This window comes from Micromys minutus, assembly GCF_963924665.1.
Source record: "Micromys minutus genome assembly, chromosome: 8".
NCBI lineage: Eukaryota > Metazoa > Chordata > Mammalia > Rodentia > Muridae > Micromys > Micromys minutus.
Window position 1 is genome coordinate 8,689,273 of NC_137977.1, and position 23,675 is coordinate 8,712,947.

General features: G+C 43.0%; 1 protein-coding gene across 2 annotated transcripts in view; it reads right to left on the reverse strand.

Moving 5' to 3' along the window:
- Positions 1 to 3,355: 3,355 nt before the first annotated feature.
- Positions 3,356 to 23,675, reverse strand: part of B4GALT6 (beta-1,4-galactosyltransferase 6) — a 52,415-nt gene continuing 32,095 nt past the window's right edge. For both annotated transcript variants that reach the window (XM_080920331.1, XM_080920332.1), the window contains exons 4-9: positions 20,971 to 21,095; positions 14,609 to 14,725; positions 7,186 to 7,373; positions 4,454 to 4,576; positions 4,186 to 4,287; positions 3,356 to 3,761 (exon numbers count right to left, since the gene is read on the reverse strand). In XM_080920331.1, the coding sequence (XP_080776457.1) occupies positions 3,614 to 3,761; positions 4,186 to 4,287; positions 4,454 to 4,576; positions 7,186 to 7,373; positions 14,609 to 14,725; positions 20,971 to 21,095 (803 nt within the window). In that variant the 3' untranslated portion in view covers positions 3,356 to 3,613. The remainder of the gene's footprint in view (positions 3,762 to 4,185; positions 4,288 to 4,453; positions 4,577 to 7,185; positions 7,374 to 14,608; positions 14,726 to 20,970; positions 21,096 to 23,675) is intronic.

The window sequence follows — 23,675 nt, forward strand, 5'->3', positions numbered from 1 at the left end:
AACAGTATATTTCATAAAAGACAATGATAAAAAAAGTACAAACATTTCCATGAGAAGCAAAACAAGACAAAAAAAAAAAAAAGAGAGAGACAGCAAGAAATCACTAGCATTTATGTCAACGCACGTACATAGAAGTATTCCATTTCATAATAAATAATCTTAAGTACACTTCCACCTTCCAAAAAAAAAAAAAAAAAAAAAAAAAAACCACTGTGACAGTCTGCTTCTCAAATAACAAATCTGCAAACCCAAGGCAAGAGATCTAGAGTGTTATTTATCTGAAAGGTATATAAAGAAACAGGACAGATATAATGACACAAAAATCTGCTCCCCCCCCCAAGGGAGTCTCCAAAGGGACAATATTGTGTTGGTAATACTTCCATTTTCGTTTACAACAGGTATCAGTATAAACTGGAATAGGAGTTTTTGTTTTGGTTTGGTTTTTGAGACAGGGTTTCTCTGTGTAGCTCCAGCTGTCTTGGAACTCATTCCGTAGACAAAGCTGGCCTCCAACTCAAAGAGCCTGCCTCTGCTTCCAGAGAGCTTGGATTAAAGGCTTACACCACCATTGACTCTCTGGAATAGGAATTTTTAATAAATAATTTTGTACTTAAAGTTCATAAATATTTTCTTACCAAACAACTTTTTATAAAACATAAACAGAGATTTAACTTTTAATTGCCTTTTAATTAGCTTTTCCTGTGAGTGCATGTGTGCGCCTGTGTGTGTGTTGTGTGTGTGTTTATGTGTGTGTGTGTGCTCACATATACAGAAGTCTGAGAACAATGTGCAGGGTAGTTCTCTCCTTCTACAGTGTGGGTTCCAGGGATCAAATGCAGGCTGTCGGCCTTGGTACAGGCACCTTTACACTCTTGAGCCATCTCAAGAGTGTACAACAGAAAATAACTCTAGAAGGGGGGGGCTGGAGAAGCCCACCTCATTAAAGCCCTAGTTTTGGCAAATAATTCTATGACATCTTCAGATAGAATATTACAGTGAACGTGGGAACTTTCATCTCATCAGCCATGATTTCTTTCTTCAGTTCAAAGGCACATGTCTCTTCCCCAATGCCAGGAGGAGCTCCCAGCCATCCATGGCCACACTAAATTTGAGACTAAGCAATTGACAGATAAGACAGAGGGCTTTCTTTCTAATTTTAGATAGGTTTCAACGTTCTTGATTTGACTTGTTTAGGAAAAAGCAAAACAAAAACCACTTTTAAATACCACAGTTAGCGAGGCAGTGTACAGAGGCCAGACACCCAGTGCAAAGCCACCAAATAGATTTGATTCTATCAGACTGTCTGCTTGTGCTAATTTGTAAGGAAGGGAATTATCGTCATGTGATCATGGTAACCGGGCAAAACTGTCATTCATGAAAACACATACAGGTCTCTATTCATTACTGAAAGAAATTCCAGGTTTGAATTAGAAAAGGAGGTTCTCACAAGCTGACAAACCAGATTTAACACGAAGATAGAGCAAAAATACTTACACCCAATTCCCACAGCCATATTAATGCCAGACTTAACCAAAGAGTAAGGCAGATCACCAGTTCTAAATTTTCCTAAAGTTGTGAACTATGTATCAATGCAAAAGGTCAGCCTGTCACATTATAAAGTGTGTTTCCCCCAATAAGATTTCACGTGGTGCCACATTCCACAGCATGTAAGGAAGGATCAGCGCTGGGTCCATCCCACACCCACAGGCCTGTCTCACTGCCTGAACTCAACTTTACCCGTCACTGTCATTCTGTCAAATTCAACACTTCATTAGCCACAAGAGACAGAAAATAAACTAACATACAAAAATCTTCGTCTCCAGAAATTGTGGGGGGTTTTTTTTGTTTGTTTGTTTTCACTAACATTGAATAGCCAAAAAAAGTTGGGAGGTAAATATTTCAGAAACACTTCTAAGAATAATAAACATGGAGAGACTGCTGTCATGACAGATAGGGTATCCGTCTTCTCCGGGTCTGACTTGTGGCCATGAGCATTACCAAAACCATGACAGACAATGACAACTGCAGGCTACACTCTCGTTAGACAACGGAACAAACGTCCCCACACTCAGAATCCTCTCACCCCGGGCTCTTAGGGAGGCCTATCTCGGCAGACAGGCAATGCTGTTTTAGATCTGTTCAAGTACGGGAGATGAGAGCTTACGTGAGAATATAAGCTTCTTTTCAAGAATCTGTATAATTGATAATTTTCAAAATAAGAACACTGCTTGGGCTTTGCTGTTGTTCGGTCCTCGAGAACCTCACCAAGTGTAGAGGAAAGCAGACTTGGCGTTGAGTAGTGACACCTATTTCAGAAGTCACAGCATCCACACATACAATTGCTGATTTTAAGGGAAGTCTATAGGCTCTAGGTTCAATTCCCAGCACCATCAGAGGTGGGAGAATGTGCATTAAATTATACTTGTATTTAAAAAAAATTGAATAACACCAGAGATTTCTTGAAAGCAGAAAAAAACTTTGAATAACTGGCTGATGTGAAAGGGGATCATGTACATTTGAGCGTTAAAGTTGAAGTTTGTTTTAATCTAAGCATTTATCTTCATAAAAATAGAGCATCTAATTTCTCATCTAATAGTATAATTAATCTGTATAAGCACTACTGGATTCTCCATAAAGTCAATCTTTAAAAAAAATGTTTTTAAAAGAAGATACCATCTTTTGGTTCTTCTAAGATGGAAATAATAATGCTGTTCATTACGAGATTGGAAAAACATATATACTGTGTAAAGACACAACCTTGGGAACATGTTTGAGGCACAAGATCCCTGACACGGCGGAGGTACATAGAGACATTTAACGTGAAGAGGTCCTGTGCAGCATGTCACTTTACAGCTCTGAAGATTATCTTGGTAATACTCATGCAGTATGCATAAACGATATGGCTGCTGACTTGGCAAAATCTGATGAGACTGCAAGCAAGGAAAACAAACAAAACAGATAATCGTGGCAGGAAGCAAAGCTATGCAAGTCCTTCCTTCCTTCAAAGCCCTCAGAGGACTGTGCCTCCTCCCAGGGGGCTGAAGGTCTAACGCTGAACACCAGTACAACCAGAACAGTTACTGTATTATCTTTGTCTGTCGCTGACAGTCCCTTCATTTCTTAACCTTTTTTTGGAGACATAAATTTACAGTCTTTTCCCATGCAAACAAAAAAAATGTCTATAAAAGTCCAATGAAGGCATAACCAATTACATGCAAAATTGTGACATCTTATTTTCCAACAATTTGAACACATTTAATTTACATCACATATGTACAAAATATGTTTGAACGGAAATAAAAGCATTCTCTTGAATTAAATTATAGATTTCAGTATAAAAATTTTCTCTGTGTAAGGAGTTTTCTTCACTTCCAATCCCAAGCAATGGGGTTCTCATCTCTACAGTGCCTGCCATGGGGGATACCCCCAGCAGGGAGGAGCGTGGGGGAGGGTGAAGGATGGAGCCCGCGCTGTAAACATTGAGGACTGCTGGCTCTTTTTATAGACCAGGATACTGAGATACACACCAATCTCTAACTTCCACGGTGAGCGCATTCCAAGCCAAGTTCACGATTCAGCACTGTGGTCTGCCCCACCACGAGAATGACTTCTTTTAATAGTCTTCAATTGGAGCCAACTCTGGCGTGAGGTTTACAGATATATTTGTATACAGCCTATCAACCAGTATTTTGGGTGTGTATAATAAATTGTTCAATCCGTCGATGTACTGACGCTCCTTAGAATAACGAAGTAACTTATACCTAAGAAGAAACAGCAGTAAATGTGGGAAATATTCACTCTCATAATAAAGGAATACTTTAAAAATCTCTAAGCCATTTCTTAAATTAGGCTTTTACTTGTCAAAAACAGGTTACCTTAAAGAGAGAGAGAATTTTATACTCTTGCAACTTAGATTATATTTTACATGAGGGAAACATTTTAAAAATATGACGTTAACTAGTCATGAACATAGATATGATTGTCTACATCTGTCTCTCCTTCTATACACACACACATACACACACACCAACCACACACAGAGACACACACCCTATAACTGCAACCCAAAAACATTTGCCAGAGACCTTTGATCATGAAAGTTCCTTCCCTATACAAACAAACAAAAATACCCATGCAGCCTATTAATTTTGAAGCCCTGAAGTCTCAAGATGACATTAAACTCACCGTCCTAAAAATTGTACTTCCCCTCGATGGTGATGAGGAATAGAAGTGTATTTTCCCAAGTCCCCCTCTGGCCGGGTTACATTGTATCCAGCGTAGTGAACTCTGCCGGGTAACATAAAATGGACTGAATGAATTTCAGAACAAAAGTGAGAAACAAAAACAAATCTGGGAACTTCCAAAACTCCCAACCCAAAGTCTCCTTTCTTAGGAGAGGTGTGATTTTACCAATGACAATGGAGAAGCTGAGTTACCAAGCTACTCAACATACCTGTTCCAGAGGTCGTCATCTTCTCCTCCCCATCCCCAGAAGGCATTGGGAAAACCGTTGATCTTCCTAAATTGTTCCACTGTCAGGCCACTCACCCCACCAAAGAACTCCTTATAAGGAAGACTGGAAAAAGAACAGAACACCCTGTTCCACATCCATCAGGACATTAGGACACTAGTCACAAATGCCACACCTCTCATACGCTACAACATACACTTCTATTTTTTTCTTAAAAAAAAAAATTCTGAAGAATTCGGACTGAGAAATGAAACATTTTTATAGCATATCAAAGCAAGTACTTAAATCAAATGTAAAATCAAAACATGCGTGTCAACTGAAATTTTATGACTCAAGTTCTAGTGTTCAAAAGGTGCACAATATTCTCACAAAAACGTGCTTACACATATTAGTAACTGTCCATGCGATGATAGGTTTTGCTAAGTTGAAAACATTTAAAAATATTAGCTGACTTTATTTATGAGTATATTATTTGTTACACAGAACAGGGTAAATATACACCAGAAAGAAACACATTTAGCTTTGAAATGCATTATTTCTTTTTGAAAAAGAATTATTTATTATTTTTGATATGTGGGCACACTGCTGCTGTCTTCAGACACACCAGAAGAAGAAATCAGATCCCTTTACAGATGGTTATGAGCCAACATGTGGTTGCTGGGAATTGAACTCAGGACCTCTGGAAGAACAGCCAGTGCTCTTAACCTTGAAGCCATCTTTCCAGCGAATTTCTATTTCTAAAATTACTAACACAATACTCACGTATATTTAATATATACTTTTAAAACATTTTTTACATACTTATTGTGGGGGATGCCATGGAGCACCTATGGGAAGGGGGTGTCAGTTCCCCCTTCTACAGCACGGGCTCTGGAGATCAAACTCAGGCTGTCAGTCTGGCTCGCACACACTTCCACCCGCTAAGTCATCTCACCCGCTCCACATATATTTATTTTTAAAACACTAGGAGTTAGGAAAGTATTTTTAGGTTTTAGTTTCCCTATTTTCTCTAACTCAAATTCCAAGAAGCTGGTCAAACTTTGAAGCATTTTAAACGTTTGCTGTGTTTATTTGTGTTCGTAGCTGTGGAAGGGATACTATCAGGGGACAACTCTTGGGAGTTGTATTCTGTACATAAGCAAGAAGAAAAAAAAAAGCCTAAGTTAAATGAAAGTATCAGAAATATATTAAACAACAACAAAAGAAATCAAAAACAAAACCCCAAACATCTTAACAGCGCTTCGATTACACTGTCCGAATTGGAGACAAGCCAGCAGGTGCGGAGTTGGAACAAGGCCACCACCGCAAGCATCCACCTGTGACTGCTGTCTGCGAATAGACCTGTCCAGACCCTGACCTGCTGCCATCCTCTCCCTGCAACTTTGTGACTTCCTAACAAGCTCCTATCCTGTGTCTAAACCTCTGGACTGCTCTCTTTTAAAAATTATGCATACACAATGGGTTTTTTGTCAGCCATAAAAGAAGGAACAAAGCCGCACTATTTAGAGAGAAATGAATCCCACCAGAGATCCTTAGATTAAGCAAAGTAAGGCAAACTCAGAAAGGCAGAAGTTACAAGGTTTCCATCTCTTGCAAAACATTAGTCCTTAAACCATCTATGTAGATAAAGGCTATCTGTGTGTGGGAGCATGGCTCCCCGGGGGAGGGGATGAGGGAGTCAGGAAAGAGAGGATGGAAGGAGGTGAACTGAGCTCTCGGTGTGACACACTGGTACTCGAACAAACTCATGGCACCATGCGCAATTCCTATTTGCCAAGTAAAGCTGATATCTGGGTACACCAAGGTGGCACCAACTGTGGCAAAGTCTGTCACCTGCTGCTGCTTTCCTCAAGCCTCCTGTCAATACTAGGTCATTAACTTGAGTGCTTCAGATTTTACAGACTAACATCTACTTACATAATAAAGATGGGACACAGGTCTGGGGAGGTGACTCGAAAGGAAAAATGCTTGCCTTGTAAGCACAAGGAACTGAATTTGAATTCCCAGCACCCATATAAAAAGCTGGGTACAAGGGTGTGTGCCAGTAGCCCCAGCACCGGGGAAGAGACAGGACCCTGGGGCTTCTTGGCTATCAGGTCTAAATGACTTGGTGAATTCCAAGTGCAGACATAGGATGGAAGAAGACTAAAGGAGACACCTGACAGGAAGCTCTGGCCTTCAGATTCGTACACTTGTGTATATATACCTGCCTACTCTTAATAGCGAGTACACACACACACACACACACACACACACACACACACACACACACACGGCAGGGGACATTTGCTTCACATAATTAAAGAGCAGGCAATCTGCAGAAGAGCAGTCTGGACCCCGAACTGTCTCTAAGGGGAGGGGAGACAGGAAGAGCTAACACATGGTAGGGTTAGGATGTGTGATCCAAGAAAGCTGCCCCACAGATGACCTCTACCATCCAAGGAAAATGAAAGCAACCTTGAGGGGATTGAATGACTACGTAAGGCCCAAGGGTGAAAACCCAGACTTAAATCTATGTGCTTACTATAGGAGCCAGTTTCTTCCCCACTCAACCCCTGCACAATCTCAAATGGACAAACCAGTCTTTGTCCTGGCTTCCTAGGATATGGAGCAGGGGATGGTGCTCCTCTGTCTGCTGAGCAGACTCGGACGGAGGCCCAGCATGCGGCGGCAAGCACACACCATTTAGGATCAAGACAGGGCGAGCTACTCACATGTACATGTACTTGTCCAGCTTTGCTGCGAAGTGCCTCGGCATCTCTCCACACCCGTAATAGTTCCGATCGTTTTCAGGCAGATGATCCACGTCATGGAAGATCACACAGTCCCAGGTTCTGTCTTTCATGGCCTCTTTGAAACCCACATTGAAGAGCATGGCGCGATTGAACGGTTGTGTGCCGGTCTCCACGGAGCAGAGAAAGCAGGAAAGGTACTCAGATTTCGTCATAGTTATGTCTCGTTAATGAAAGAAACAAGTCAGAAGCACATGGAACGCAGCCAGGCCCACTTCCTGGTGGAGGGGTCAGGGACCGATGAATGTCCCAGAGTTACAGACACAAACTATGGCTGCTGCATCACTGGGTGATACTCTTTGGGTACCACATTTTATACGGATGCTGCCACTGCCTGGTGATGCTGTTATGGGGCACATGACTGCATACTGTTTAAACTTACTCACGACCTATTTGGTGACAAAGGAAAAGTGAACAGTGATTACGTTCTAGTCTACTGCTGTGGTGTACATTACATGAACACGTCAGCCTGTATCTATGCTTCAAATATGGCCAGATCACAGGCTGCGTGACCAAAACCTAAAGTAAGTATGTTCTGTACTTTGTACAATATTGAAAACTGACACAGGGGTGCTGCTGGGGGTGGCTCAGCCCTCAAGAGCCCCCTCCTCTCTTACAGTGGAACCGAGTTTGTTTCCTGTGCCCACATCACGAAGCTCATGACATCTGTGACTCCACGTCCCAGGGCCCCTGCACCCATTTGCACACACTCACTCCGAGTAATAAAAACGCTTCTCATTAAGACAGGGGGGAGGGGTGTGGCTCCGTGATAAGAACTTCCTGGGTTTGATCCCTAACATGGGGGATGGGGGAAATTAAGGCAGGAAACTGAAAGAGACAAACATATACTTCCCTATATAATAAAGTTGGGCATCTTCGTGGGAGGACAGAGGTTCAGGGAAGGACTCTGAAGTCCTGGTGTTTACAGGACGTCAAGAACATTGTAGACAACACACACCAGCCTCCTTCCTATTGTACCCATCCTACATCACAGGGCATGGACAACGGTTTCTTTTGTTACACTCCATGATAAGACAAGAACATTTTAAACCGACACAATACAGGAACTTATTACATAAAACCCAAGTTCCTACACTGTAGCCATTTTTCTTTATTCAGCGATGATCCTGTCTACAGAAGACAGCAAACTTCGGTTTGGCATCTAAAGAAAATTAAGGACATTTACAAATGCCTTAACAAATCTTACAAAATCGTTCCCCAAAACACAGGAAGAAGGGCTGTGGCAGAAGTGAAGGAGCCATCAGTGCGGCCTCGAGAGGGATGCTACTCAGTGTGGTGTGCAGGCTGCAGAAAGCACACTGGCTTTTGTAGTGAAACAGAAAAGATGGAAAGGAAGATAAACAGTAACATTATCATTGATTCTGTGTAAATATTTCTTCAGTGCTGACTGAATTGATTTTCTTTTTGGTCAAGAAGATAACTGGTTTTCTGTATAACTAATTACCTCCTTGACACCTCCCCCCAAAAATCAATTCAGTCAGCACTGGGGAGTGTGTCTCTCACCTAAAGACGTATGCTTTTTCTGAGACAGGATTTCCCTGTGTAGCCCCCGGTGTCCTTGAACTCAGAAATTCACCTGCCTCTGCCTTCTAAGTGCTAGGTAGCATACTCTACCACATCATGCTTTAAAGGTTTTCCTTATATTTTCTTCTTTAGCCCCTTCTATCCACACTCCTAAAAACTTCCTCTGTGGTTCTTCTAGAACTCCAATGAGTGACTGCATTGGTTACACATTAATATATTAAAATCGCAGCAAAACTCAGTGACCTCTGTAAACAGGGCGTGTAACTCAGTGGCCATGCTAGATCGCTAGTACTTGGGAAAAAGAACAGATATAAAAAAGGCTAGTCAACATTCATGACGCTGACCACATCATAGAAACAGAATTCTTCTTGGAGCAGAGCCGAGCTGAGCCTCACCAGGGCGGGTGAGAGGTACACATTCGGAGGATGGCGCTATCCCATGAGCCTCTTGGAGGACAGCGGTGCTCTTGGCCTCTGCTTTCTTACATTTTGGTTCTGCTTTAGACGTTCTTTGACCTCCCAGCTATTCTTCCAAAGCTTCCGGCTACCACATTTTCACACACACACACTGATGCTCTGCTCTGATCGCTCTTTCTTAATGGTAAACCATTCTCTTTTCAGAAATACTCTCATTTTCCCCTTAGCTCTGTGGATCCTGATTGTAAGTTTCTGTTGACTCTGTCTTCTTTGTTCTCTGTTACCTGACTTGACTGTGTCTCCTTTGTGGACATTTTCTTTAAAACTCTGTGGCCGCCTATTCATGTTTGAGAAAATCCATACTAAAGGCCAAGGAGAACCCCTGTCACTCAAGCTACTACCACTGTATGAGTAAATAATTTCACCCTAATTAAAACCCAACCTGGCCACTGTTCACAATGTTCTGGGCCACCAAAGCCCAAGCCATTATCCTCTCCATTGAGTATGAGTACGGAAGTTAAGTGTTCTCTCTTGTTCTGGTCTCGCTTACGTCTCCTTCTCTACATAGAGCCCACTGTATTTTCTAAACTGAGCCTGCACATCACATGACAATTTACTACCGCCCCCTTTCAGAAGAGTAAGGGCTTTAGTTGGTGTGATGAGGAGTATCAGTGAGGGTTGTCTAGAGGTCAGGCTGGTCTGTCAGCATGCCTGTGAAAGGTCTTTCTTGATTGTACCGATTAGCATGGTAAGACGAAGCCCACCGTGGGCAGTATCATTCCCTGGCTTTGGGTCCTGACTATAAGAGGGCATAGAAGGTAAAAGGAGAGGAAGGCGTGAGTGTGCTCATCTCTCTGCTCCTGACTGAGGGAAGCATGTGACTAGCCCTTCAAGTTCCTGCCTTGACTTCCTCGGGATGATGGACTATAATCTTGAGCTAAAACAAATCCCTTCCTCCCTAAGTTTCTTTTTGCCAAGGTATTTTGCCACCACAACAAACTAGGATCCCTGGTTTATTCACTACAGAAACCCTTTGTTGAGTGATGGGCAGTGTATAAAGTGGTGGCCTGTCCTGGCCTTTGCAAGGTCTAGGTTAGACTTCCTTCTGGGTCTAAAGTGTCTCTCTAGTAAAGTCACTATGTGTGCCTTGCCGTCATTGAAAGGGTAGAGGGATCCCTTGATGTTCTTAAGAAGACAGACAGGGCAAGGCCTGAGGGATCCTAAGCTGACTTACCCTCCTCTCATTAGACCCCACAACAGCTCAGCGCTTCCCCCAATGCCACTCCCTAGCAATATAAGCACAGGCAAGGTGTGGATGAGGCACTCGGCTGTTTGTGATGAAGTGTTCAAGCCTGTCTCTGTGCTCTATTTCAAGAGTGATGACTACTGGGGACTTAACTTCCTTCTTGTATCAACTGTGTTCTACATACATGAGCAATCTAACCAGCATCTGCTCTGCTGGGCACCTGTCAGCCCCACGGCCTTCCTCATCTCTCTGTCCTCAGGGGCGAACAGAACTTTATCTCCCATTTCGTCTTCGACGAGGATCGAAAGCCACCTGTGGATACTCCAGCTTTCTGGGTGCTCTTCAGTTGGCTCTAAGTCAGGGCACTCAACCAGCAGAGAAGTGATTCTTCTACCTCACGAAGGTGAAAATATTTCTGGTTCAAAGCCACAAGCTATCAAATGTGTGTTGCTGATTTAGTATCAATCAAGGCTGAGATTCAGACTTCACAGACTTGAGCTGCTCTGGTGGATGGCTTCATCGCGTACATAAAGTCATTCAACACACTGAACTCCACAGAGTACATGCCTTCAAAAGTGCCATGCTAGCTGGTTATGGGTGGACGATGCTTCAGAAACAAAAACCAGTGGTTTCTGAACCAGCACAGATCCATAACTACAGCTATCATGAAGATAGCTTAAAATTCCGACTTGTTATCATAAAAAAGGTCAATTGATTATAGGATAAGTTGCCATGTTGAAAAGTTCAACACATTTAGGTGAGGCATCATTACACCTTTGAAACTGGCCCTTGGGAGGTAAATGCAGGTGGATCTCAGTGAATTCAAGGCTGGTCTAGTCTATATATTGAACACCAGTCAGGCCAGGCAGGGCTACACAGTGAGATACTGTCTCAAGGTGGTGTGAGCAGGCACAGTTCTAAGGGAGGGAGTAAAGCACATACAAAAAGCTGAGAAGTTTTTTTTTTTTTTTTTTTTTTTTTAAATCAGAATAAACCACAGGGGAAAAACTTCTAATTGGATATTCTTCAATTTTCAGTAAAAAATCTGAGCAATTGCTACAAAAAGGAAAGAAAAGAAAAAGAAAAGAGAAAGAAGAAGAAAAAAGAAAAAAGAAAGAAAAGAAGAGAAAGAAAAGGAAAAAAAGAAAAGAAAGAAAAAGCAACCCTTAGTAATACAAGTTAGGCCATTCTTTGGCCATTATTAATTTTGTTGCATATTCTACTAAAAAATGGAGGGTGAAATCACACACAGGCACGCACGCACACACACACACACACACACACACACACACACACACCTCTTATTAGAAAAACAGACAAGTAGATTCAATGGAACGGGACAGAAAGACCAGAAATAGATTTACATACATGTTCCATGTACATATGTATATGTATAGAAACTCAGTTCCAACAAAGGAGCCAGTGAGGAAAAGATTACCTATTTTATAAATGGTGATGGAATAACTAAAAACCACAGCCAAGAGAAAGAAACAAAACAAGAAAACCAACCTTTCTTCCTTACCTCACACCACACATAAAGATATTACCTCAGAGAAACTGGGCTAAATATGAGAGTTAAAACCACAAACGTTCTGGAGAAAAATACTCTGAAAATATCAGAAACCCATTCTCAACTGCAAAACAAGAAGCAGGTACTATGAAAAAAAATCAATAAATTGGACTTTATCAAAATTAAAACCGTTGCTTTTCAATAAGAACCTGTCTGGAGCTGGGACCGCATCTCACCGCAGTGCACTCAAGCGGCAGGGCAAGGCTCTGGGTTTAATCCCAGCACCGAGGGGCGAAACAAACTCTGTCAAAATTAAAGGGCAGACCACAGTCTGGACACAAACACTTGCCAAGCATAACTCACGAATTACCTACGGCGAGCATACACAAAGAATCCTTCAACCCAACCAAAGACAATTAAAATATCAGAAAATAACATACTTCCAAGTCAAATAAACAGAAGAGACATAAAAAACAAAAACAAAATCAACACCTTTAATCAGTATGAGAAATGGAAGATGCAGTGAGGCTCTACACACCCACGGGACACAGCGAGACTAGGACATGTGTGGGAAAGAGTGCACTGTCACTGGAAAGGCCAGGATGATGGTCAGGTTTGCTTGTCAACCTGAGAATAGTCTCATTGAGGGGCGGTGTAGACTGCGGTTGGCCCATGGTTTAAACTGTCTCTGGGAATAGCTAAGTTCATAGATGTGGGTAGAGCCAGCCCACGGTGAGTGGTCCTGTTTCCTCCCTTTCTGCAACTGTGTGAGTGGAGAAGGAAGCCAAGCCAGCCAGCCAGCAGGTGAGCATACAAGCCCTTGTCTCTTGACTGAGGACAAAGTGACTGTTCTGTGTCCCTGCCGTAACAAACTATAACCCTGGACTGTGAGCTGAAAGAAGTCCTTTCCCCTCAGCTGCCTTTTGTCAGGGTATTTATCACAGCAACAGAAATGAAACAGTTGGCGTGCATTAGGACAAAACACAGTGCCTGCAGCTGAGGTCACAGTAGGAGAGGCATTGGGCAGGAGAGAGCTCTCTCTTTGAGGGTTATTACACTGCTAGGTTTCTGACACGGCACTTTACACTTGAAAGAGTTTACTAAAGTAACTACACTATTTCATTTCAATTACAATCATGGTCTTTAAACAAAGGCATAGGCCATAAACGTAATCCAAAGTTTCATCCATCCTATGTAGACTACGCCAGTGTGCACAGCAGCCGTTCATGATAAATGGCATGGTTTGTTTCGCTTTGACAATATTTATTTACTAATTCTACCATCTTCCTGTTTATCTCTTGTTCTAAAAGAACTCTAGACTCCCATTAGGAAGGGATCCTGGGCATTACAGAGTGATTCTCTATGTAATTTATTTTGACCTGTCTGTCTGTCATTGGATGAGCATTTACTTACGGAGCTGGTCCCTACTGTGAAAGGATTAGTGTTCTATCACTGAGATCAGCCTAAGTGTGGCTGACAAGCTATGTATGTTTACAACAGAAAGTCAAGGCTCTGCTCCCAAGAAACGATAATTCTGAAAAAAAAGAGACTATGAAATCAGAAAGAAGATTTCATACCACTGCATACCATTTCTCTTTTTAAGGATTACTACCTGGCTCTGTTCAAGAACCCTTAATTACCTAATAATGTCAAGGCAATATTAATTTTCAAAGCTAGTCAGCAGTCCTTCCAGACCAAAAAAAAAAAAAAAAAAATACCCCATCAAGACTGTCAATACTTACATTGAAAAAAACAACATGAAATCTTTATCCTTTGCTTTATGCTCTGAAATTCATAGGTCAGAAATAAAGACACAGTGGGTGTGTCTGAGGAATTCATACAATGAATGCATCAATAACTCAGAATAGGACAGGGTACTGAGGGCATTCCAACTTGCACCACCACGAGTCCCAGACTAAATGCTGGGACTAAATGTTTCCGAGTCGCCGATGTTACTAAGAAGCAATACCCCCCTAGTAACTGGTCCCTAGTAGAGGTTAAGAACAAAACAGACTCATATATGTAAGAAAAGCAGAAGTGGGCCAATATTACAAGTCCAGCACTTAATTCTGCAGTGAAAGTCACAGGTACTTACAAAACAGTTTGACAATCCAATATGTAGGTGTGGTGGTTTCAATAGGAAGGGACCCCATCGATTTGGGTGTTTGAATACTTACTTGGTCCAGACGGAGTGGCGCTTTTAGGAGGTGTGGCCTTATTAGAGCAAGTGTGTCACCGTAGGGGGTAGAATTTGAGTTCTATGCTAAGGCTAAGCGTAGTGTGGCACAATTTCCTTTTGCTGCCTATGGATTAATATGTTGAACTCGGCTCCTTCTCTAGTACCGAATCACCATGACTATGGTAACAGATTAAATCTGAAGCCATAAGCCAGCTCAGCCCAGTAAAATGTTTTCCTTTAGAAGGTTGCTGCACCCATGGGGGTCACTTCACAGCAATAAAAACACAAGGCCATTAACACTAAAACTGTCATCGAAAGTCAACTCATTTGACCAAACGGCAAGTCTTACAAAAAAACAAAAATCAAATTTCAATTCCAGTGATTTCATCTGATTCTACGGGCGGGTGAAGTTCTAGAATATTGACCGTCATTCTGAAAACTGTCCTCACCTGTTCGATGACATAAAAGGCAAATTCCAGCCTCTGTTTCTGCAGCATCGGGATCAGGTGCAGGAAAAAAATCGGAAGATGTTCATGTCGATTACGGAAGGGAATGAGGACTGCCACCTTCAAAACAAAACAGAACGCCTGCAGCACAGGTAAGGTAGTGTGGCCGCAACCCAAATGCACACAAGAGCTGAGCCTTCAAAACTAGCCTTTAATTCTTTAACCTTGTGACAGGCTTATCAGACACACACAGGCTTAGCCCTTGCCTGCACACCCGATAAGGCCTTGTGAAGCAAGGGAGGACAGGCGACCTCTGAACAATTCTTAAACATCACTTACAAAGCCACCCTCCCACCCCACCCTACCCCACCCTACTAACCCACCTCTCATCCTCTCATCATCCCCTCGACCTTCCACCCCACCCTTAACTTCTAGGATCCAAACTTTGCCAGGCCTTTGATTCTGTCCTCCACAAAGCTCAAGTGTCTTCTAATTTACTTCCTGAATTTGAATTAGTTGGCCTTATTAACTTATTAATACAACTTGAAATCAACACAATAAATAAAGCTACACAGGAATTTAAAAAAAAATCACTGAACTTTCAAACAATTTAACAAATAAAAAGGTTACTAAAATGTCTGTATCACTTTATAGTCTGGACTTTGAAAGAACCACAAACCTGGAGTCTGTTGAGATTTCTATTCTAGACCAAAATACATTGATTAAGAATGCTAAATTCTAGGACTCATTTTACTTGTGCAATTAGGATATGACATTAGATATTGCCAACAACAACACAACAACACAAATCATCAGCAGAGCTAGGGGTGTAGTCTAAGGTAAAACACATGCTTAGCGTGTGTGGGTCCTGGACTCAGTCCCCCAGCACTAGGGAAAAAAGACACGTATATTGCCAGAATTACAGAAGAGACAAACTGAGTTAACGAGGGTTTACTTAAAAAGAGAAGAAGATCAAGCTTAGACGACCACACTTCTCTTTTCTTCACTGATGTGACAGCTAGGACAGAGACAATGCTAAGAGGCTGGCTTTCCCGCCGGCGATGTCACATTTGGCAAGTCATGAGCACCACCGTGATTCTCGCCCCCTGAGGACCCTGCTCGAGCTCTGGGGGATCTGCGGGAAGCTACAGAAGCACACAAGACTGCTCCCTGCTCCCCACTTGATGCTCACTGAAGGTGCTAAGCAGGAACTTGCTGTGGGCTTCTGATGGTTGGCACATCTGAGCGTTTCCTAACTCCATCAGCAGCCAACCAGCTCACGGGGCCTGGGGTCACAGTGGATATGAGGGTGGGGGGACAATTAGTGACTGTTACATCCACGCCCAGGGTCTAACAGTGGAACTGCAGAAAAATCTGTCCCCCTTGGCTTTGCCTCTGGCTACAAGTTGCCTACCTACGACATAATATAAAGGAGCTCCAAAGCAGCGAAGAGAAGTTACCGATGCTGAGCAGGGGAGCTGACTCGGGAAACTGCCTGACAAACCAGCACCAGGAGCTCCCCTCCCCCCCCAGCCACGATATGCTCACCATACACACAAAATAAATAAAAACTCCCCAAACCAAATTATAGGGGCTGGAGAGATGGTTTGTGGTCAAGATTGCTTGCTGCTCATGCAGAGGACCTGGGCTCCATTCCCAATGCCCCGTCTAAGTGGCCCAAAGCCACCTGTAACTCCAGTTCCAAGGGATCCGACCTCCTTTTCTGAGGACATCTAAACATACAAACACAGACATGTAGACACACACACACTCACACACACACACACACACACACACACACACACACACGGATGGAAAATAATCATTTAAAGAAACAGACTATAGATATTTAAGCAAAGAAGCCAGTCTGGATTAAAGACTTCCCCATGAATTAAATAAAATTATGTTGAGAAGCTGAACATACAGCCCTTAATGCTCCTAAGAGGAGTAGAGAAGTTTTAAGGGGTCTTAAAACACCAAGAGCCAGTTTTGGTTTGTTTTGTTTATAACTGGGTTTTTTTTGAGGGGGGTGTGATTGTTTGTTTTGTTTTTTTTTAGACTTTATTTTATGTATGTGAGTACACTGTTGCTGTCCTCAGACACAGCAGAAGAGGGCATCAGATCCTATTACAAATAGTTGTAATGGGTTATTAGGAATTGAACTTAGGACCGCTAGAAGAGCAATCAGTGCTCTTAACCAGTGAGCCATCTCTCCCTGCTGTTTTGTTTTGTTTGTTATCTTAGTAAGAAACTAAGAAAGTGTTCTGGCAAATAAAATTTTAATAGCAAATGCATGTTCAAATTACAATGAGATGCTATCACATGTAGAGATAATCTCTTGTGTGTTTTATAAAAAGCATTCACCTGTCAATAAAAAGCTGACTGACCAATGAGTTTAGACAGGAAATTAGAAGGTGGGACATCCAGCAAAGAGAGCAAAGGATGCTGGGAGAGAAACAGGTGGAGATTGGCCCCAGATCACTGATAGAGACAGCAGCAGAAAACTAAGGACCAAGTAACCAGCCATGTGGTAGACCTTAGACTAGAATAACTGCAGGACTAACTTATGAACGAGCCGGGGAACAGCCAAAGCTCATATTTGAGCCTCAGAGTCGTTATATCAGGAGCAGGACCAGAAAGAAAAACATGAGCATACAGAAAAACAACTACAATCCACATTTTAAGTGACAGGGCCAAAGCTTGTGCTCTCTCTGTCTCTGTCTTGGTCTCTCCTCTTACTCTCTCTCTCTCTCTCTCTCTCTCTCTCTCTCTCTCTCTCTCTCTGTGTGTGTGTGTGTGTGTGTGTGTGTGTGTGTGTGCTCACACGCAATAAACATCTTTAAATTTCACTTGACATTCATTTTGTATCTATGGGACAATATTCTTAATAGTTTGTAATTTATTGTTCAGTGTCCCATGGGGCCATCAGCACATCTTCCAATGTGTGGACTTTCCAGAGCCCCTCTCTTCTGAATGCTTTCTCTTCCCAAGTCCTTCCTCATCACCCCTTGTTCAAGAACATTTACCTCACTCAGTTACTTCCCGTTTTGGGAGCATCAGTCATTCTGAACTGGTTGTATACCTTCTGAGCCATCTCACTGTCTCTTAAGTACTCTATAAAAAGACAGTCAAGAAAATGTCCATCACACAGACTTTGCCCAGCAAGCATGCTGTTACAGGTGGCTCTGAGCCACCGAAACTGGGTACTGGGAATGGAAATCAGGTCCACATGAGCAGCAACCATTCTTAATTACTAAGTCATCTCTCCAGCCCCTACAATCTGGTTTTTAAAATGTATTTACTTGTGTGTGTGATGTGTATATACCCCCCTCTCATACACTGAATCACATATCACCTACATGCCCCAGCATGGCGGAGCTTCAGACCAGGCTGGTTTAGAGCCCAGCTAGCTGATGCCACTGAACTGGATGGAAGCAAGTATGAGCTACTAAGCCCTCATTCTCCTGGGGAGCACCCTTTCTCTTCTTCCTCATTTTCAGTGCCTATGGGAACAAATTTCAGATTGATAAAGAAGGAAGAGGGCAGTTCTTATCTGTTTCCTCTACTACAGTCATAAGTTCACATGACTTTGCTCAAGACTTGGCATGTTGTCCCTTAACATCTTGTATAGGCTCACATAGGTGGCTAAGACCCGTCCCTGAGGGACCTTGTGTGACATGAGGAAGTTCAAGTCTCTAATCAGGACAGCATCAAGCCTGAACCTGCAGGTGTCAGAGCAGTTACTCAGACCTCACTAGACCCTGGATGGAAAGCCAACACTTCAGGTAACCGTTTGAAAAGCACCCATCTGTCCCTCTGTGTCCCTGAGGAAGACAGCCCACCCCAAACGATTCCAGACCTGTGGAGAACCTTCCTCTCCAACCCGTGGTAGCAGGGATGCCCACAGAGCTCTAGAATCTTTAATATTGAAAGAGTGCAGTACAAACAAACTTGGGACTTAAATATAAAACAGCGAAAGGGAACCACAAAGAACCCGTGTCTAGTAACTTCCTTCTTTTTTCTCTGGGATGTATGGCATTAGAACGGGGCATTATTACAATCACACATGCAAGCAAAGGAGCTTCAAAATTCCTCCTGCAGTTTTATTTAGTTTAGCTACAAGTAAAACCTACGTACATCCGTTGTAATGGCTGTTCTTGGTTGTCAGCTTGACTACATCTGGAATTATCTAAAACCCAAGTGCTGGGTACATGCGGGGGTGGGGGGATTTTTCCTTCCTTAATTAAAACATTTTAACTGGGAATATCTACTTTTCATCTGGAGCTTTTGAGGTAGGAAGATCCACCTTTAGTCTGGGCCCCATGTCTCCTAGCAGCCTATGGGAAGAACATGGAAGAAGGAAACTTGCAGGAAACTTGCTGTCTTTGCCTGCTTGCTCTCGCTCTCACCAGGAAGTCCATTCCTTTGCTGGTATTAGAACCTTACTCCTTTGAGATTCCAGCAGACTGAAGACCAGCTGAGACATCCAGCCTTGTGGCCTGAACTACTTGACTCTCAGACTTTCCGGTGTAGGCAGCCATTGTTGGACTGGCTGGATCACAGCCTATCAGCCATCTATCTAATAAGTGAGACGCTGGACAGCATATAAACTTCCTCCGTATTGGGAATTTGGTTTGTTTTTCTATGAACACACAAATATGTTAGAAGGACACTGGTACTTTTTAAAAGGACTACTTCCAGGTTAAAGTCATATTATAGCCCATGAGGACATACACCTGACTTAATGACTCCTGGTTTTCACTGCAAGAGCCAGGCCAGACTCAAACAGAATACATACATACATGTTCATTCAGGATCAGCACACTACACACATGTTCATTCCGGATCAGCGCATTACACACATGTTCATTCGGGATCAGCACACTACACACATGTTCATTCCGGATCAGCGCATTACACACATGTTCATTCGGGATCAGCACACTACACACATGTTCATTCAGGATCAGCACATTACACACATGTTCATTCGGGATCAGCACATTACACACATGTTCATTCAGGATCAGCACATTACACACATGTTCATTCCGGATCAGCACATTACACATGTTCATTCGGGATCAGCGCATTACACACATGTTCATTCGGGATCAGCACACTACACACATGTTCATTCGGGATCAGCACATTACACACATGTTCATTCAGGATCAGCGCATTACACATGTTTATTCAGGATCAGCACATTACACATGTTCATTCAGGATCAGCACATTACACATGTTCATTCAGGATCAGCACATTACACACATGTTCATTCAGGATCAGCACATTACACACATGTTCATTCGGGATCAGCACACTACACACATGTTCATTCAGGATCAGCACATTATACACATGTTCATTCGGGATCAGCACATTACACACATGTTCATTCAGGATCAGCACATTACACACATGTTCATTCCGGATCAGCACATTACACACATGTTCATTCGAGATCAGCACATTACACATGTTCATTCGGGATCAGCGCATTACACACATGTTCATTCGGGATCAGCACACTACACACATGTTCATTCGGGATCAGCACATTACACACATGTTCATTCAGGATCAGCGCATTACACATGTTTATTCAGGATCAGCACATTACACATGTTCATTCAGGATCAGCACATTACACATGTTCATTCAGGATCAGCACATTACACACATGTTCATTCGGGATCAGCGCATTACACACATGTTCATTCAGGATCAGCGCATTACACACATGTTCATTCGGGATTATTTTCATAGTATTGAGAACAATGTTCCACTTTTTTTCTCTGTTGTTGTAGTTGCTCGCTTGTTTGTCCTAACGCACAAAAGGCTGACACGCTTACTACCTTACAGTTTCTCCAACCAAACCTTAAATACAGCTTTGACATGTGAAACACCTGCACCCAGGGAAGAGCCCAAAGCCTCTATTTCAAGCTGGGCCGTGGCCTCTGAGAAGCCTCTGATGGCCCAGTGCTGGACCCACTGAAGATAAGGACATTAGACCCCTTCCATTAGTCAGTTCAGGAAACTGTTGGAATCACTCACTTGCAGGTGTTGGCAGTCACCGGAGACGCCTGCAGGAGACAGATGGTTCCAAAAGGAAACCCATCTTGTCTTACTTCCTTACCAAAAGCTCCAGGGCCCCAAGCACATGAGCACACGCTCTGTGTGTGCACAAGTGTACGCACACACTCTGTGTGTGCACAAGTGTACGCACAGCCTTCGAAAGAACAGCACCAGCTGCGGTACCATGAGTGCATACATTTAGAAGCCTTCACTTTGAACCAAGCACATTCGTGTCCCCAGATGCTCAGCCACTGTCACATAGCCTGTGAGGACAACTGCCTCACCTTCCACCTGGGCTTGCAGTCCTTGGGTCTCCAGTGGCCTCCTAGCCCAATCTCTGAGTCCTTGGAGAAGAGCTGGTGGACTTCATCAAAACTGATTTCACTCACATTGACACTGAGGGATCCCCCTGCAAGTCAAAACACATAGAGAACGGTTTCACTCTTTTTTCTATTTACTTATTTATCTATTTATTTGCCTCAACCCATGAAGGATCACCGTCAGTCACAGAGTGGAGGACAGAATGGGTTATTCCTGTGGACAACACGTAGGTAATGAGTAGTACCTGCTTTCACTTTGAGATGGTAACTTTTAATGGCCACCACACTATATCTGGTACACCGATCTTAAGAAAATGAAAATCTTTAGCCCTTTGCTTCTAAGTAAAACTATATATATTTAGAAAATGTTAAACTGCACTCTAATACAGCACAGGCTTATAAGTATTTCAAAGTGTGTGTGTGTGAGCGTGTGTGTGTGTGTGTGTGTGTGTGTGTAAATATAGAGGTCAGAGGTTAGCTTCCTCAGTCCTTAAGGTATTTTCTACCTTTTGAGTTAGGGTCTCTCATTGGCCAGATGACCAGCTTACAGGAATCAGTCCATCTCTGCCCCTCATCTCTCCATCACAGGACTGCAAGCACACACACACACACACACACACACACACACACACACACAACTGGCTTCTACAGTCTTCCAGTGACTTGAACTCAGGTCCTCATGCTTAGGGGGTAAGAGCTGTCCAGATCATCAGTCCCTAGAATCCTCGAACCCACTGGGGGACACTGTTCTCTCTCTGACTCTGGATCCTCCTCTGTAGAAAGGTGCCATCCAAAGTAGTTGGATCCCCTTGATCCAAAAGCCTGCAGTATCAGCAGCCTCCACAGCCACAGGCATAAGGGAGCTCAGATCAAAAACATTTGGGAGAAAAATAGAATGTCATATAGATAGTTTTTCTTCCCCAAACAAACAATACACACAAAACCTTCATTTATTAGACAGTATAACCAATCTGGAGATAACCGGAAGTGTGCATGAGGCATGCAGGGACACATGCGAATGTAACCACATTTTATCTAAGGGGCTGAGGAGTCAGTCCATGGACTTAGGCACTCCGAGTTTGGAGGTCCTGAAGTCAAGTCCCCACTTCCTGAGAGAGGAGGGGACAAGACACACTGGATATACTTAGAAATATTGGCTGCTCTCAGTCTTACTGACCTTCCTCCCACCCTTCAGCCCCTAGCAGTGAAACAGGGCCTCACACAAGGCACAGAGAAGCTAGAAGCCTCTCATCCGAGCTATTTCGCATTTCTTACTAGCCAACAGTCTGGGAACAAAGTCAGGGAACAAAGAATCGTGTCATCTCATAGCGGTTTACTAACCCGACACCTGCTAAAGTCCAAAATAGATACAAATCAGTCTAGAATGCCCTCTGGTCAAGTCTTTCTTCTAACTTCCTCATCTAATAAAGTTAAGCCAACTGGCCGTGATGTTCCTGAGTCTTCAGAGCATCCTGCAGGCACAACTGCACATGGGAAATCACTTGGTCCCTTCTCCAGGAATCCCTCCTCTAGTCTGTGTGCTCAGGTCTAGATACAGCCTCCCCTGCCTTCCCACCTCACCTGACGAAGGCCTGGCAGAGGCTGCACGCCGTAGTCACACACGCACGCTACAGAGAAGGATTTGTAGGTAGAAACGCCAATACTTCCCTGACAAACTTAAAAGCAAATACCCACCCTTTCAGGAGACAAGATATGCAAAGCTGCTGATCTTAAAAAGGTCAGATTTATGTATGCAAAACAGAATGAGGGCTATACACTTAAGAGAGGAAGGCAAGTCAAATGTAAGAGAAACACTTCTGTCTTAGTGAGGGTTTTACTGCTGTGAACAGACACCATGACCAAGGCAACTCTTATAAGGACAACAGTTAATTGGGGCTGGCTCACGGATTCAGAGGTTCAGTCCGTTATCATCAAGGCAGGAGCATGGCAGCATCCAGGTAGGTGTGGTACAGGCAGAGCTGAGAGTTCTACATCTTCATCTGAGGGCTGCAGTGGAAGACTGACTTCCAGGCAGCTATGATGAAGGTGTGATAGTCCATACCCACAGTGACACACCTATTCCAACAGGGCCACACTTTCTAACAGTGCCACTCCCTAGGTCAAGCCTATACAAGCCATCACGCCTTGACATAAGGCATCCAATATGGAGACTTGGTCACAAAGCACAAAGAGAGTTTAGCTCTCATCAAATAAAAATCACACAAATAGCAGCTGGAAAGATCGAGCAGAGGTTAATATCATGGGCCAGAGGTCCTGAGTTCAATTCCCAGCAACCACCTCTCAACTAACAGTAGAGATGGTGGCTCACAACCATCTGTACTGAAATCCGATGCCCTCTTCTGGTGTGGCTAAAGATAACAACAGTGTGCTCGAATACACTAAATAAATAAATAAATTAATTAATTAATAAGTCACACAAGTAAATCAAATACATTTTGAAGTAAGTACCTTACTAAAGTGATAGCTAGTGACCAGGCTAAATTATAAGCAGCTCACCTAAGTAATGGAACATTTTGTTCTCGCACTATTAAATAAACTTCTTGTCTTTTCTCCAGCTTTCTCAGCTCAGCAGCTGGAATTACCACCATCAGGCTTCCCAACATCCTTTGCAGCTTAATTTCCATCTCCAATGCATATATGTGTTCCAC